The following is a 13,803-nucleotide window of genomic DNA, read 5'->3' as shown; positions in this document are numbered from 1 at the left end:
ACTGCCTCAATAAGCATGCTACTCCCACACTTATTTGTTTACCCAGCCTGTGCAATTCAGTCATTGTTGGTTGTTGTCTGAATATAAATCCTCTTTTCTTCATTCCCCCTGCTGTTGAAGCAGAGAGCTACGCTGAATATGCATTGAAGTGAAGTATCAGGCTTAATTGATTCAGGGTAGTAAACGCCATAACAAGCAAGCTACACCCATGCTTATTTATTTACCCAGACTATGTAATTCATGCATATAAAACATACAGTAAGTCATACAAATTTGTAACCTATCATTAAAATCATTCATTGTACCTGAAGACTGGAGGATAGCCAATGTAACCCCAATATTTAAAAAGGGCTCCAGGGGCGATCTGGGAAACTACAGACCGATTAGCCTGACTTCAGTGCCAGGAAAAATAGTGGAAAGTGTTGTAAGCATCAAAATCTAAGCATTAAAATCACAGAACATATAGAAAAACATGGTTTAATGGAACAAAGTCAGCATGGCTTTACCCAAGGCAAGTCTTGCCTCACAAATCTGCTTCAATTTTTTGAAGGAGTTAATAAACATGTGGATAAAGGTGAACCGATAAATGCAGTGTACTTGGATTTTCAGAAGGCGTTTGATAAAGTTCCTCATGAGAGGCTTCTAGGAAAAGTAAAATGTCATGGTATAGGTGGCGATGTCCTTTCGTGGATTACAAACTGGCTAAAAGACAGGAAATAGAGTAGGATTAAATGGACAGTTTTCTCAGTGGAAGGGAGTGGGCAGTAGAGTGCCTCAGGGATCTGTATTGGGACCCTTACTTTTCAATATATTTATAAATGATCTGGAAATAAATACGACGAGTGAGGTAATCAAATTTGCAGATGATACAAAATTGTTCAGAGTAGTTAAATCACAAGCAGATTGTGATAAATTGCAGGAAGACCTTGTGAGACTGGAAAATTGGACATCGAAATGGCAGATGAAATTTAATGTGGATAAGTGCAAGGTGATGCATATAGGGAAAAATAACCCATGCTATAATTACTAGAGATGTGAATCGGAACCAGAATCGGTTCCGATTTCAGTTCCGATTCACATCTCTATAGATGTGAATCGGAACCAGAATCGGATCCGATTTCAGTTCCGATTCACATCTCTAATAATTACACAATGTTAGGTTCCATATTAGGTGGTACCACCCAAGAAAGAGATCTAGGCGTCATAGTGGATAACACATTGAAATCGTCGGTTCAGTGTGATGCGACAGTCAAAAAAGCAAACAGAATGTTGGGAATTATTAGGAAGGGAATGGTGAATAAAACGGAAAATGTCATAATGCCTCTGTATCGCTCCATGGTGAGACCCCCACCTTGAATACTGTGTACAATTCTGGTCGCCACATCTCAAAAAAGATATAATTGCGATGGAGAAGATACAGAGAAGGGTGACCAAAATGATAAGGGGATTGGAACAGCTCCCCTATGAGGAAAGACTAAAGAGGTTAGGACTTTTCAGCTTGGAGAAGAGATGGCTGAGGGGGGATATGATAGAGGTGTTTAAAATCATGAGAGGTCTAGAACGGGTAAATGTGAATCGGTTATTTAGTCTTTCAGATAATAGAAAGACTAGGGAGCATTCCATGAAGTTAGCATGTGGCACATTTAAAACTAATCGGAGAAAGTTCTTTTTCACTAACACACAACTAAACTCTGGAATTTGCTGCCAGAGGACGTGGTTATTTCAGTTAGTATAGCTGTGTTTAGAAAAGGATTGGATAAGTTCTTGGAGGAGAAGTCCATCACCTGCTATTAATTAAGTTGACTTAGAAAATAACCACTGCTATTACTAGCAACGGTAACATGAAATAGACTTAGTTTTTGGGTACTTGCCAGGTTCTTATGGCCTGGATTGGCCACTGTTGGAAACAGGATGCTGGGCTTGATGGACTCTTGGACTGACCCAGTATGGCATGTTCTTATGCTTATTTGTTTTCCCAGACTATGTAATTCAGTCCTTGTTGGTTGTTGTCTGAATATAAATCATCTTTTCATTCATTCCCCCCTGCCGTTGAAGCAGAGAGCTACGTTGGGTATGCATTGAAAGTGAAGTATCAGGCTTATTTGGTTTGAGGAAATAACTGCCATAACAAGCAAGCTATTCCCCACTTTTTTGTGAATGCAAATACATTTTTTTCCCACATTTCCTCTTGCCGTTGAAGCCTAGAGCAATGTTGGAGTCACATTAACCATATGTATGTTTATTGAATAAGGGTATTATCTCTAGGTAGTAGCCGTCATTCCCACAAGCCACCCTCTCTTCATTCACATCCTCTAGACTTTATGGATCCACAGTGTTTATCCCACGCCCCTTTGAAGTCCTTCACAGTTTTGGTCTTCACCACTTCCTCCGGAAGGACGTTCCAGGCATCCACCATCCTCTCCGTGAAGAAATATTTCCTGACATTGGTTCTGAGTCTTCCTCCCTGGAGCTTCAAGTCGTGACCCCTGGTTCTGCTGATTTTTTCCAACAGAAAAGGTTTGTCGTTGTCTTTGGATCATTAAAACCCTTCAAGTATCTGAAAGTCTGTATCATCACCTCTGCTCCTCCTTTCCTCCAGGGGGTACATATTTAGATTCTTCAATCTCTCTTCATAAGTCTCCTGGTCGCCCTTCTCTGGTCCCTTCGGAGATACTGTCTCCATAACTGAGCACAGTACTCCAGGTGAGGCTTCACCAGGGACCTGTACAAGGGGATAATCACTTCCCTTTTCTTACTTGATATTCCTCTCTCTATGCAGTCCAGCACTCTTCTGGCTTTAGCTATCGCCTTGTCACATTGTTTCCCCAACTTCAGATCATTAGACACAATCACCCCAAGGTCTCTCTCTTGCTCCGTGCCCATCAGCCTTTCACCCCCCCATCGAATACAGTTCTTTCAGATTACCACACCCCATATGCATGACTCTGCACTTCTTGGCATTAAATCTCAGCTGCCATATCTTCGACCACTCTTCCAGCGTCTTTAAATCCCGTCTCATTCTCTCCACTCCTTCCGGCGTGTCCACTCTGTTGCAGATCTTAGTGTCATCCGCAAAAAGACAAATTTTACCTTCTATCTTATCCGCTATGTTGCTCACAAAGATAATGAACAGGACTGGTCCCAACACCGATCCCTGTGGCATGCCGCTTAACACCGCTCTCTCTTCAGAGTAAGTTCCATTTACCATCACACATTGTCTGATAAGTGCCACAAGGATCGGTGTTGGGTTCTGCTGATTTCTTTCCAGCGGTGACTGCATTTGGTCAAATTGTTTGTCAAATTTTTAAGATTTTATAGGAGATATTTCCTAAGCAACAATCACAAACATTTATAAGATGTGGAATGACTAATAAAAATAATTTGTTATACTTGTGAGCCTATAGTAATATCTATGCATCAAAAGGCTTTCTTTTGAGCAGTACTAAGAAAACAAAAAAGTGATAATTATTTTAGTCCTCAATAATTGAGTGGGTGGATATTAGTTTTCTAAATGAGGGTATAAGCTCTTCTGTACTGTGAATTGGTCAACCAGTCTGAAAAGGATGAAACTATGAGTGAGAATGGGTTTAAAGAGCTACATGGATAAAAAAAGACTGGAAGAGTCACTCTTTCTAGATTTCTGAGTTAAGCAGCTACTAGGCCTCTGGGTTTATTATTGGTCGCAAGAGTTCATTATTGTATAAAATGCTGAGAATAGAGGGCTATGAAAAAGTATTAAGACATTTATAAAGCTGATTCTTGAAAGATGTAAAAAAACATATGTTGCCTGGTAGAAGAGTGATTATGCACCGACCTTGTTGTGATTGTTTTGCTGCCTTGAGATCATCTGATACTGTGTCATAAGATATTGGCCAGAGCCAGGGGGATGCTTGGATGTATAGGAAAAGGCATAACAAATAGAAGAAAAGAGGTGATTATGCCTAGAGGCTGTAGAAAGGCTGGAGATGGTCCAGAGAAGGGCAGCCAGAATGGTGTGGAGTTTGTATGGGAAGCCCCGTGAGATGGGATAGATAAGATATAGACCGTTAAATACAAGAAAGGTATTAATGCACAGGAAGCCAAGCTTTTTCAGTGGAAAGAAGGTGTAGAGCTAGTGGTAGGAGGGAGATTCAGGAACAATGTCAGGTGATACTTTAAACAGAGAAGGTGGTGGATGCCTTAAATGCCCTCCTGGAAGAGGAGGTCATGACAAGGACCATGGCAGACTTCAGGAAAACATGGGACACTGAGGGTTCCTTGTGGCAAGAGAATGGTAACGAGGGACCTGTGCAGCCTTCACTGAGCGATGGTTGCAGTGACATGGCTACGTTGGTGCTTCCTGGATGGCATGGGGAAAGCATTTGCAATCCTAAAGGGGGACATCATGGGATTGGGGGTTGGCTGCCATGTGGGAATTTAATCTGCTTTGGGTAAATGTGCATAAAATCACTGCTGGGCGGACTGGATGGACCTTTTGGTCTTTATTTGTTATCATTTTCTGTTTTGAGCGCTCATGTGAATTATCTCTCAGAATTGGTTAGACCTGAATATTCTGCTTACAAAGAATATTACTGACAAGGTAAAAGCTTCAATAAAAATAAGAATGACATGTTCCATAGAGAGACTGAAACTGATTATTATTCCATTTAATGGGACGAACCCAGAGTATACCCCTCCCCTATTAAACTCTGGCAGTTCGGCCCGATTCCAGAGTAAGTTTCTGTCCGTGTACAGAAAGGCGTTTTAATAGGGAAGCCTCTCTCTTCCTTTGTTTAAATCCTAATTTGCATGTAAAGAAAATACTTTCCAGTCAGTGCTGCAAAGGTAAAACTAATTGTGTTACTTCTCCCTTAGGTGACAAACAGCATGTTTGGTGCTTCAAGAAAGAAGTTTGTAGAAGGGGTTGAAAGTGACTACCACGATGAAAGCATGTACTATAGCCAGTCGTCGATGTTTCCCCATCGAGCAGAAAAAGATGTAAGTTGGGTAATGGGCGGTTTCCTGTTCTCTGCAGACGAACAAGAGTGCAGTAAATTTAGCCCCACTCTTGGTAAATAAAATAGAAGCCACAAATAATGTTTTGTATTCTACATAAAGCTATAATGAATCTTCCCAGCCAGAACTATATTTGGAAAGTTGATGTATTTCTTGGCATATGCAAGACTGAAAATCCCGTTACATGTCCTTTTTAATTCTGAAGACACAGGGACACGTTATGTATTTAGTTAAACAGCTCCTTATTTGACTTCATTTTATACTGAGGAGAGAGACTCGCAAATATAAACATTTGTAAAGATTCTTGCATGGCCAGGAAATGAACGATTGTCCATGTTCTTTTAGTTTTGTGCAGACTGAAGAACTATTCCCCAATTATTATCAAGGCAGATGCAACTCTGTGCAACGGAGCGTATATTGTGTTGTGGGACTATATCATAGAGCTATAATGAAGATTAAACATTCAGGGCTGTGCTGCTATTACAGTCTGTAAATTGCAGCAGTTACTTTTCATTTTTTATTTAGATTCTGCCTTTTGTGACTGTGCATATTTTCCCTGTCCCCGGAGGCTTACAATCTGAGGCCCTCATTTATTTACTATTTTTCCCATAGACACAGAATGGGAGAAAAGGTTTAGCAAATCAGGCCCTTAGATTGTACCCGAGGCAATGAAGGGCAAAATGACTTGCCCAAGGTCACGAGGAGCGTCGGCGGGAGAAGCGGGATTTGAACCCTGGCTGTCAGCCTGCTGCTCTAACCACTAGGCTGCTTCTCTACTGCAAAGTTGATCATTTAATTCCCAAAACTACAATAGCTTTCATAGTTTTTTAGGGAACTTGTTCTTAACCACACAAAGTATATTTAGTACACTCTCCATTTTGGAATTGTGGAAAAATTGATGAACGTATGGATAGTGTGCATAGCATGTGCAGTGGATTGAATCCTCTGGCTGTCTCTAGGCATTTGGCCAGCCAGCTGCCCCCTATTTTGAAGTCTTGGCCGGCTAGGAGGGGAGGTCCCCCTCTGAAGTCATGATTTGCATGGCCTGGAGGGTGGGGAGGTATTCCCCCTCCATGATGTTTTGGCTGGCCAGCCTAGTTTAATGACACGGCCGCTGCTGGAGCTGTGATGGAGCAAATTTCCAGTGGCAGAGCGGCTGCCCCTGGTGATTGCCTACTCCGCCTATTGGAATGTCTGACCCCGCAGCAGATATTACAAGATAAATCACATAATTATAGCATCCGTACCCCAGTCTATTTAAGTTTGAGTACTGGAAGCTTTAGTGGTGACACAGTGGATGGTGAAGAGTTCACAATTGAAGCTCAAATCCTGATAGCATGCAAATAATGTTCTTTCACCTTCGCACTGTATTCCAAGGCTCTGCACTTGCCACGGGCTCCCAGGCCTGTGCTATCTCCTACCTGAATGACTGGCACTGACGTACACTGGCATTCCAGAAAACCTCAGCTGGCGCTTGCAGCTGATGCAGGATGCTGCCGCGTGACTGATGCTGAATACAAATACATTTCTTATTCTATAATCTGTGACTGGCTCTCCATACTCTACAGGGCCCAAGTCCAAATCTTGGTTCTGTTTACAAGGCCCATAATGGCTGCACCCCACCTTTGCTGCTGACTCATCCCACATGTGCCCTTCTGCTCCCCGTGCTCCTGGTCACAAGCCCACCTACACCTAAGAAACTGCTTTTCACAACCCCCAGATCTTTCTCTGGCTCTAATATCAGACTAGCCCCTAATCTGCTTTTAGTATTCAGGAAAGTACTAAAAACGAGGCTCCTTGAGGTGGCCTTTCGGCCCCAAACTGAAGTTGTCCCATTCTCAAGCTGTGCTCCTTGTTCATTAAAATATTGCAGAGAACTGAACCCTTTAGGAGCCTGCTGGACACACACAAGCCAATCATCCTGGCATATACTGAACCTGGAGCCATGTGCTTTCGTTAACTGCTCCAAGTGCCTTATTTCGTTTTGCCTTAATGTACTCCTCTGATGTATTTTCCCTGATATATTTGGTATGCTTACGATCTGTCTCTTTATTTGAGATGCTAAGAATGCAAATGTTGACTTGTAACACGCTTTGAGCTTGCTAGTTGGAAAAGTGTGACACAACATTATCCTCAGCATTGTTTGTTTATCGGGCATGAGTTGCTAATTGCTAGATGTTATAATTTTATTCTGCAACCAGTGCACCATCTTTAAATGATACTGTCAATTTGCTGTCTTTGACTCATGCAGATCTTTATTTAATACTTTTTATATACCGAATTTTCATGCGAGCATATCAAATCGGTTTACAATAGTTAGCAAATATTCATTTAAAAATATTTGCATTTCTAAAAGAAGAAAGGGGGTAGTTACAATAATGTACATAAATAAAATAGTAAATTAAAATAGTAGGCTAAATAATCTAAAAATTTAATCAATTAGAGAGACAATATAGTAGGAGTAGAGATAATAAAAGAAAAAATATATACCTTACCTTGGTATAAAATCATCAGTTTGAACTCATTCTGCTGACAGATCTTGGAAGGCTTGTTTAAAAAGCCAAGTTTTAATGCCCTTTTAAAATAATTTGATATCTGCTTCTAATCGTAATCCCTGCGGAATAGAGTTCCATAGTTGGGGTCCAGCAATAGAGGTAGTCCTGTCTCTTAACGTTATTTAGGTGGGCAATTTTAGGGGAAGGAATTGGCAACATCCCTGTTCCGGTTGACCTAGTAATTCTAGAAGGGATGTGGAAATGAAGTGATGAAGTTAGCCATTTGATTTTTTCATTGTAGAGGGTTTTATGGATTAGGGACAAGATTTTATGCTGGGCTTTGTATTTGACCGGGAGCCAGTGAAGTTCAATATGTTTGGATCTTCTAGTTCCTGTCATTAGTCTAGCTGCTGAAGTTTGCAGAAGTTGCAATGGTCTAGTAGTATTTGCGGGTAGGCCTAAAAATAATGAGTTGCAGTAGTCTAATTTTGACAGGACAAGTGCCTGTAAAACGGTTCTAAAATCTTTTGGGAATAGGAGGTTTTTAATCTTTTGAGGATATTTAATTTAAAATAACCATCGCCTATGATTTTTTTTAATGCAAGATTTCATTGAGAATTCGCAATCTATGAGGATCCCTAGGTCTCGTATTTCTAGGGAGATGGGGTCATATTTTTGCTGCTTGTTGAATTTCAAGCTCTTTAGTTTTGCTTAATTTGGGTGACATGTATAGAATTTCAGTTTTATTAGTGTTTAGGGAAAGATTCATTTTTCTTGAAGCTATGTCTGTATGGCAGGGCACATCACTGCTATCGAGCCATTGGCTTGCTCAGCCGTTATATTTCAGCATTTTTCTTTAAGCCTAGCACACTTCTCTACACTACCGTGTTGGAAGAAGACAGCCCTTAACTTCTTTAGCACCTCTAACCCTGTCATGTATCCACTGTTAACGGGAGAAGAGGAATAAGATTTTATGAGCGCATTCTTTCAGTTTAGTAACTTTTTTTGGGAGGGTTGGAGGGGAGGGTTTCTTTTGAGGAAAATTAAACCTTTGTAAATTATGTAGTAACAAAAGGTCCAGGCAAGTAAAAGATGCAAAAGATTCTTGCTTTACTGCATACAGAGACATTTATGTTCCCAGGCCAGGGCAAAGGATAACCAAAAACTGGAGAGAAAAGAGAGACTGTATAAACCAGTCATTTTCAAAGTTTCTTTTTCCTCTTTGGGGCCAAGTGGACGAAAAGCACTCGCCCGCTCTCCCTTCCCTGGCCTTCCTTGCTCCTTCTTATCCCAGACTCCTGGTTACTTCTCCCCATCCTAACCCCCCCTTCCTCTCACTGCTGCCGTGACCCTCCTCCGCTTAACGCTCCTTCCCAATAAGTCACTCTGCTGCCTGGCTCTCGCCCGCATGCAAGTCCTGGGGTGCAGGGCTTAAACAGCAGAAGGCTGCCACCTGCTATTCTTGCTCCCTTCCCTGCGGCCACGATCTAAGTAGTGGGTTGAGGCCCCAAGTTTGAAAAACCCTGCAGTAAGCAAGTAACAGTTTTTCTCTGTTGATAAGCAGGGCTGAATTCGCCATGACACGGGGGTGACGTCCGGTGCCAAATGGACCCTTCTTTGTCCCTTCTGAGCAAGCACAGGCGATCCCGTGTGGGTACTGCCTCATGAGCCTCTTCAGGCTCTCTTTGTCCACCAGCCATATGGACTGGTTTTCTATCTCTTGATTTTTGAGGGTTTTTTTCACAGTTCTTTTATTGTTCTCTACCTCACTGCCCCTGCAGCTCCCACAATAGCACTTTAGTGCTACACTCTTTAAAAATAAATAAATAAATAAATAAATAAAAATCTTCAAGATGTCAGGGAAGGGGCTCTGACGTAGGAATACAGACGCCTGCTTCACATGAACCTTCTTGCTCTCAGTCTGACAGCATGGATATTGTCATCCTTTTCTCTTTCTAGGGCGATCGAGGATGCCCTGAATTTGGCCAGGAAGCCATCCACTAGAAGGGTGTATTGTTTCAAATGGAGGCGTTTCTCCCTATGGTGCAAAACAGGTTCACTGGAACCATTCGCTTGTGCACCAAAGGACTTCATCAACTATTTGATGAACTTGTCATCTTTGGGTCTTTGCACCTTGCCAGTTAGGGTCCATCACAGTGCCAAAGCAGCATACCACGTTCAGGTGGCCTGCAGATCCAGCTCACTTCATCCGCTGTAATGCAGATTTCTGAAAGGCTTGCGGAATTCTGAACTACAAGTTTTAAAGCCTTCTGTTCCATGGGATCTTAACATGATCTGGACACAGCTCATGCAGCTTCCTTTCGAGCTTCTGGAGTCATCTTCCTTGAAGTTCCTTATGTGGAAGCTGGTGGTCCTCCTAGCCATTACCTTGGCTACATGGGTCAGTGATCTTCACACTCTGGTTCGTAATCTCCTTACCTTTTGTCTTTTCACAACAGAGTGATGCTCATCCTGAGTTCCTTCTCACAGTGATTTCTGCTTTACATATGAACCACTGCATTGTAATATGACGGCAGAAAAGGACCAATTGGTTCATCCAGTCTGCCCAGCAACCTTCCCACAGCAGTATCTGCCGCCCTGTGCAGGCCATGCTCATGTTTCTCTCAAGGATAGCAACTGCCGCTCTGTGCACTTATTCCCAAGCCTTATGATAACCCATAAAAATTTACTGCTAGCAACATTTTTACTGGGTGATGAGCCTTGAAAATTCAGACATTGCTGACATGTTTTACTTATGGACTTGGCTTTAGAAGCAGTCCTATGCTTTTTTCACTTATGTTTGCATATCAGTATCCTCAGAAAGGATAGTCAGGGCCCATGTTAGTTGTCGTCTGAATCCAATTCTCTCTCTCTCTCTCGCTCCACCAATGCAGCCCTCAGCTTGGTACTCCCCATGTGTCATGGCTAATTCAGCCCTATTTGTTGACGGAGAAAAGCTTGTTTGCTCGTGGTAGGATGAATTAGTAACCTTCTGCAAGGATATGACTAATTGGATCACCGCTTAGGTGTGATGGGCAACCTTTTCCCCATGAAATGAGCAAGGACAGCCTGTCTAAATATCCAAATATGAAAAACGTTTGTCTAATAAGAAGCGTGTTCCCTCTCCTGATCTCACATGTGGAAAGTTGTGGTTTTATCTTTGCCTCCTGCGTGGACTTGATTTTTAGCCTATCCAGAGTGCTGATCCTCATATTTTTATCCTCTCTTCCATCTGCTCTTTATTTTAGCTGCCAATATTGGTTTCTGTTGCAGTTCACCAATATTCTGAGGCCACTAAACCATGGTGGTCTGTTGCCATTATGTTGCACGAGAGAACAAACGTGCTGTTTTTTGTGTTTCATATCACGGTGCAGAGACTTGGAATCGTTCCAAACCCAAGGATAATCCAAAATAACCTTTCATCCACTGGAGTGCACCATTGGCTCTAATTGACTCTCATGGGGATGGGTCGTTGGCATCCTCAGCGGGCGTTTTTGAAAATCCTCTGGGCTGCAAAAAGGGGTTTTAGGATGTTATCCCACCCTTGTGGGCTCGTGCTGTCTAACCAATGCCACCGAAGGAGGGCATGCAGGGAGTTATGACAGATATTTCTTGGCGCTCAGAAAGACTTTGAACTGTCCTAGTTGTGAGGTAACCAAATCATTTCCTGGTGAAAACACACACAGAGGGATTAATTAGCACAAGTTTTCAACGTGTGCTAATTCAACCCCTTTTTTTTTTGTGGATTACTGCGGGTCCTGTGTCTGCAGAAAGGTTTCCTTGCACACCCTCCTTCCTCTCCGGCAGCAGGGAGCCTGGCTGGGCGCCCTGGACCTCACGGTGGCTCTGCACTGCGATGTGCTAGACCTGGGTTCCTTTTCTGAGTCAGGTCTTCTGCTGTCCAGTTCAGTCGGAGCTGGGGCTGCTGCCAGGGTGGCGTTCACAGCTACTGCTGGGGAGGGACTTCTAGTCCTTGTGCAACAGTGACACCTACTGGCAGGATTTAGGGCCTTTGATTGCAGAGTCCCCCGCCAAGGACTGGCCTAAAGTAAGTTGGGAGGCTGTATAAGCCAGGGACGATATTTCTGCAGAGTTGCTAGTGAAACTCCTTTTTGCTGGATCCTAGTCTTGGTTCTGAAAGAGCTGGAAGCCCAGGGAAGCAGAAGAAAACTGTTGGGTGCCCCCCCCAACCAAAATATAAACCCAACACAAAACTTGGTGAGTGGTAAAGATGTTGGTGAACAAGCTTAGAGACCTGTTGAATTGTATCATTTTCAGAACATATTACAGCGTTTTAAATCCTCATCTTCTGAATTGGGATATGGAAATTTGAGGAAAGAGAAATGTAAATGTCCCCCTTCAGTTTGAGCTCTGTTAGTTTCAGAAATACCAGTATAGAAACCTCTCACCCACCTCCGGCGATTGAGACATTTGCAAGTCCTGTTGGAGTGTGTCTGGTTTATCTTGAGTTGCTGGTCTCTCACTGTTAATATTGACCTGAGAAAACAATAAAATTGCTGTGTGAAGTGTTCACAAGATCCTAGATCAAAAATCACTAGGAAATGTACATTGTTTTTACACATAGGATGTGTGTCTCTTGTGTCGAAACAATACAGAGCAGAGGGCACATGAGAGGATCTCTGGGCATGTTGCAGATGTGTTGTGCATCTTAAGGACAAAAGCGTTTGAAATTGTAGAATTATCCTAGGAGTGTTGCATGTATAAAATGCCCTTAGGTAAAATGATCCAACATATTGTGATTGTGACATAAGAAACGTCATTGTAATTCTTGTATATCCTGTGCAATTCACTGGGAATATAGCACCTTGAGGATGAGCCTTGCTTAAACTGAAGGCCTCTCTTTAAAGTTACAGGAAATCTCTTTTGGGCTGGCAATGTAGCATACAGCACAGAGTTGCAAGGTATGATGATTTAACGCCCCTCCCCTCCCTGCACAAATTTAGGGCCCAATATAATAAAATATGAATAAAACATGAGCTAAATTTTAGCTCACATTTTCTTTACCAGCACGGTAACCTGAAAATATATGCAGAAGACTTGCTTTAGCATGCATAAAGCATGTTCCCTAGCATGTGGATAAATGGATTCAGGACCAGTAGGTTATGCACCTCTACCAGCAGATGGAGACGGAGTAAACTGACGTCACAGTATATATACCCCTGCAGTGATCCCAGCCTGCCAGTATTCTCTGTCTCCAGCAGATAGTGGACGTACTTTTCCCTGTTGGGGTTTGTTTTAGATTTTGATAGGAGATATAGAAGAACAAATTAATAAAACGCCCCGCTCTCCTGCGGTGATACCAAATGGTCTCTTCCCAAGTTGAGTATTCCTGAGGTGATTTCTGTGGTCCCTCTGAGTGCCTTGGTCTGGTAGTTGTTTTTTTCAGCTGGCGTGGACTTAGCTGTTTCAACAGCTGAAAGGCAGTGAGCGCAGGAAGCCGAGCATGGCGGTGACAGCATATGCCCTCTCCCCCCACAAACAGAGATCATGTCTGTACTGAGCCGGGAAGGGCTGAGCTCGGGTAAGTTTAAAAAAAAAAAAAAGTAGTCCGAGACAGAATAGAGAGGTTGCATAGGACATCCTCCAGGCTCCATGCTTGGTGCACTTTCTGACTTTCATTCCCGCTCCTGTGGGGTTAAGGGAACTGGGCAGCCTGGCGGGTTGAGCAGCCCAGCTGGGCTAGGCCCTGCTGTTAGGTTTTTTCCTGTGCGCTGCGTGGTAAGCCATGACGGCATTTTTGTGTGCTTATGTGCACATTCGGCTGCCCTTTACGGGATCGTCAGTGTGCGCAGGTGTGTCCAGCTGTGCTTCTGAATTGTGTGCCCAGTTTCTTTTGGGCGCACTGCCTCTGCATAAATTCTCACACTTATTGGTTGTGTGCCCAGGTTCGGCATGGTAATGGTGCGCTTAGTTTTGTGGTGCATAGACTTGGGGCACCTAACTTTTGTGTGCCTACATCAGGAATCGGCTGGACGCATACCTTCAGTCGCCTGTTAAGCGTATTGATGGACTAATAGCACCAGTGACCAAGAAACCTAAGTGCCTTTCTCTCTGTGACGCGTGTCATGTTCGGGCATCTCACCTGGAGTGTCCTCTAACATGTTAGCATTGCTTAGAGGCTCAGGGTGAATTATCTTCCTCTGATTTTAGTAAGCCTGGTTCTTCCCAGCCTGATGATGGCCTGGTTAAGGACTTGTCTGGAGGGACGCCTGACCCTGGAACTCCCTTGACTGGTTCCTCAGCAGGGGATGGCAGTTCAGTGGGGCCCGCACAAGTGCTTTCTGGTTTTGGT

General features: G+C 43.1%; 1 protein-coding gene across 7 annotated transcripts in view; it reads left to right on the top strand.

Annotated features, from left to right (window-relative positions):
• Nucleotides 1-13,803, top strand: part of CNOT2 (CCR4-NOT transcription complex subunit 2) — a 246,074-nt gene that overhangs the window by 85,588 nt on the left and 146,683 nt on the right. For all 7 annotated transcript variants that reach the window (XM_029597190.1, XM_029597192.1, XM_029597193.1 and 4 more), the window contains one exon: nucleotides 4,855-4,977. In XM_029597190.1, coding sequence (XP_029453050.1) covers nucleotides 4,867-4,977 — 111 coding nt within the window. In that variant the 5' untranslated portion in view covers nucleotides 4,855-4,866. The remainder of the gene's footprint in view (nucleotides 1-4,854; nucleotides 4,978-13,803) is intronic.

Source organism: Rhinatrema bivittatum, chromosome 4 (genome assembly GCF_901001135.1).
Source record: "Rhinatrema bivittatum chromosome 4, aRhiBiv1.1, whole genome shotgun sequence".
NCBI classification, from domain to species: Eukaryota; Metazoa; Chordata; class Amphibia; order Gymnophiona; family Rhinatrematidae; genus Rhinatrema; species Rhinatrema bivittatum.
The sequence above is the reverse complement of the archived record's forward strand: the minus strand, read 5'-3'. Positions and strand labels throughout refer to the sequence as shown.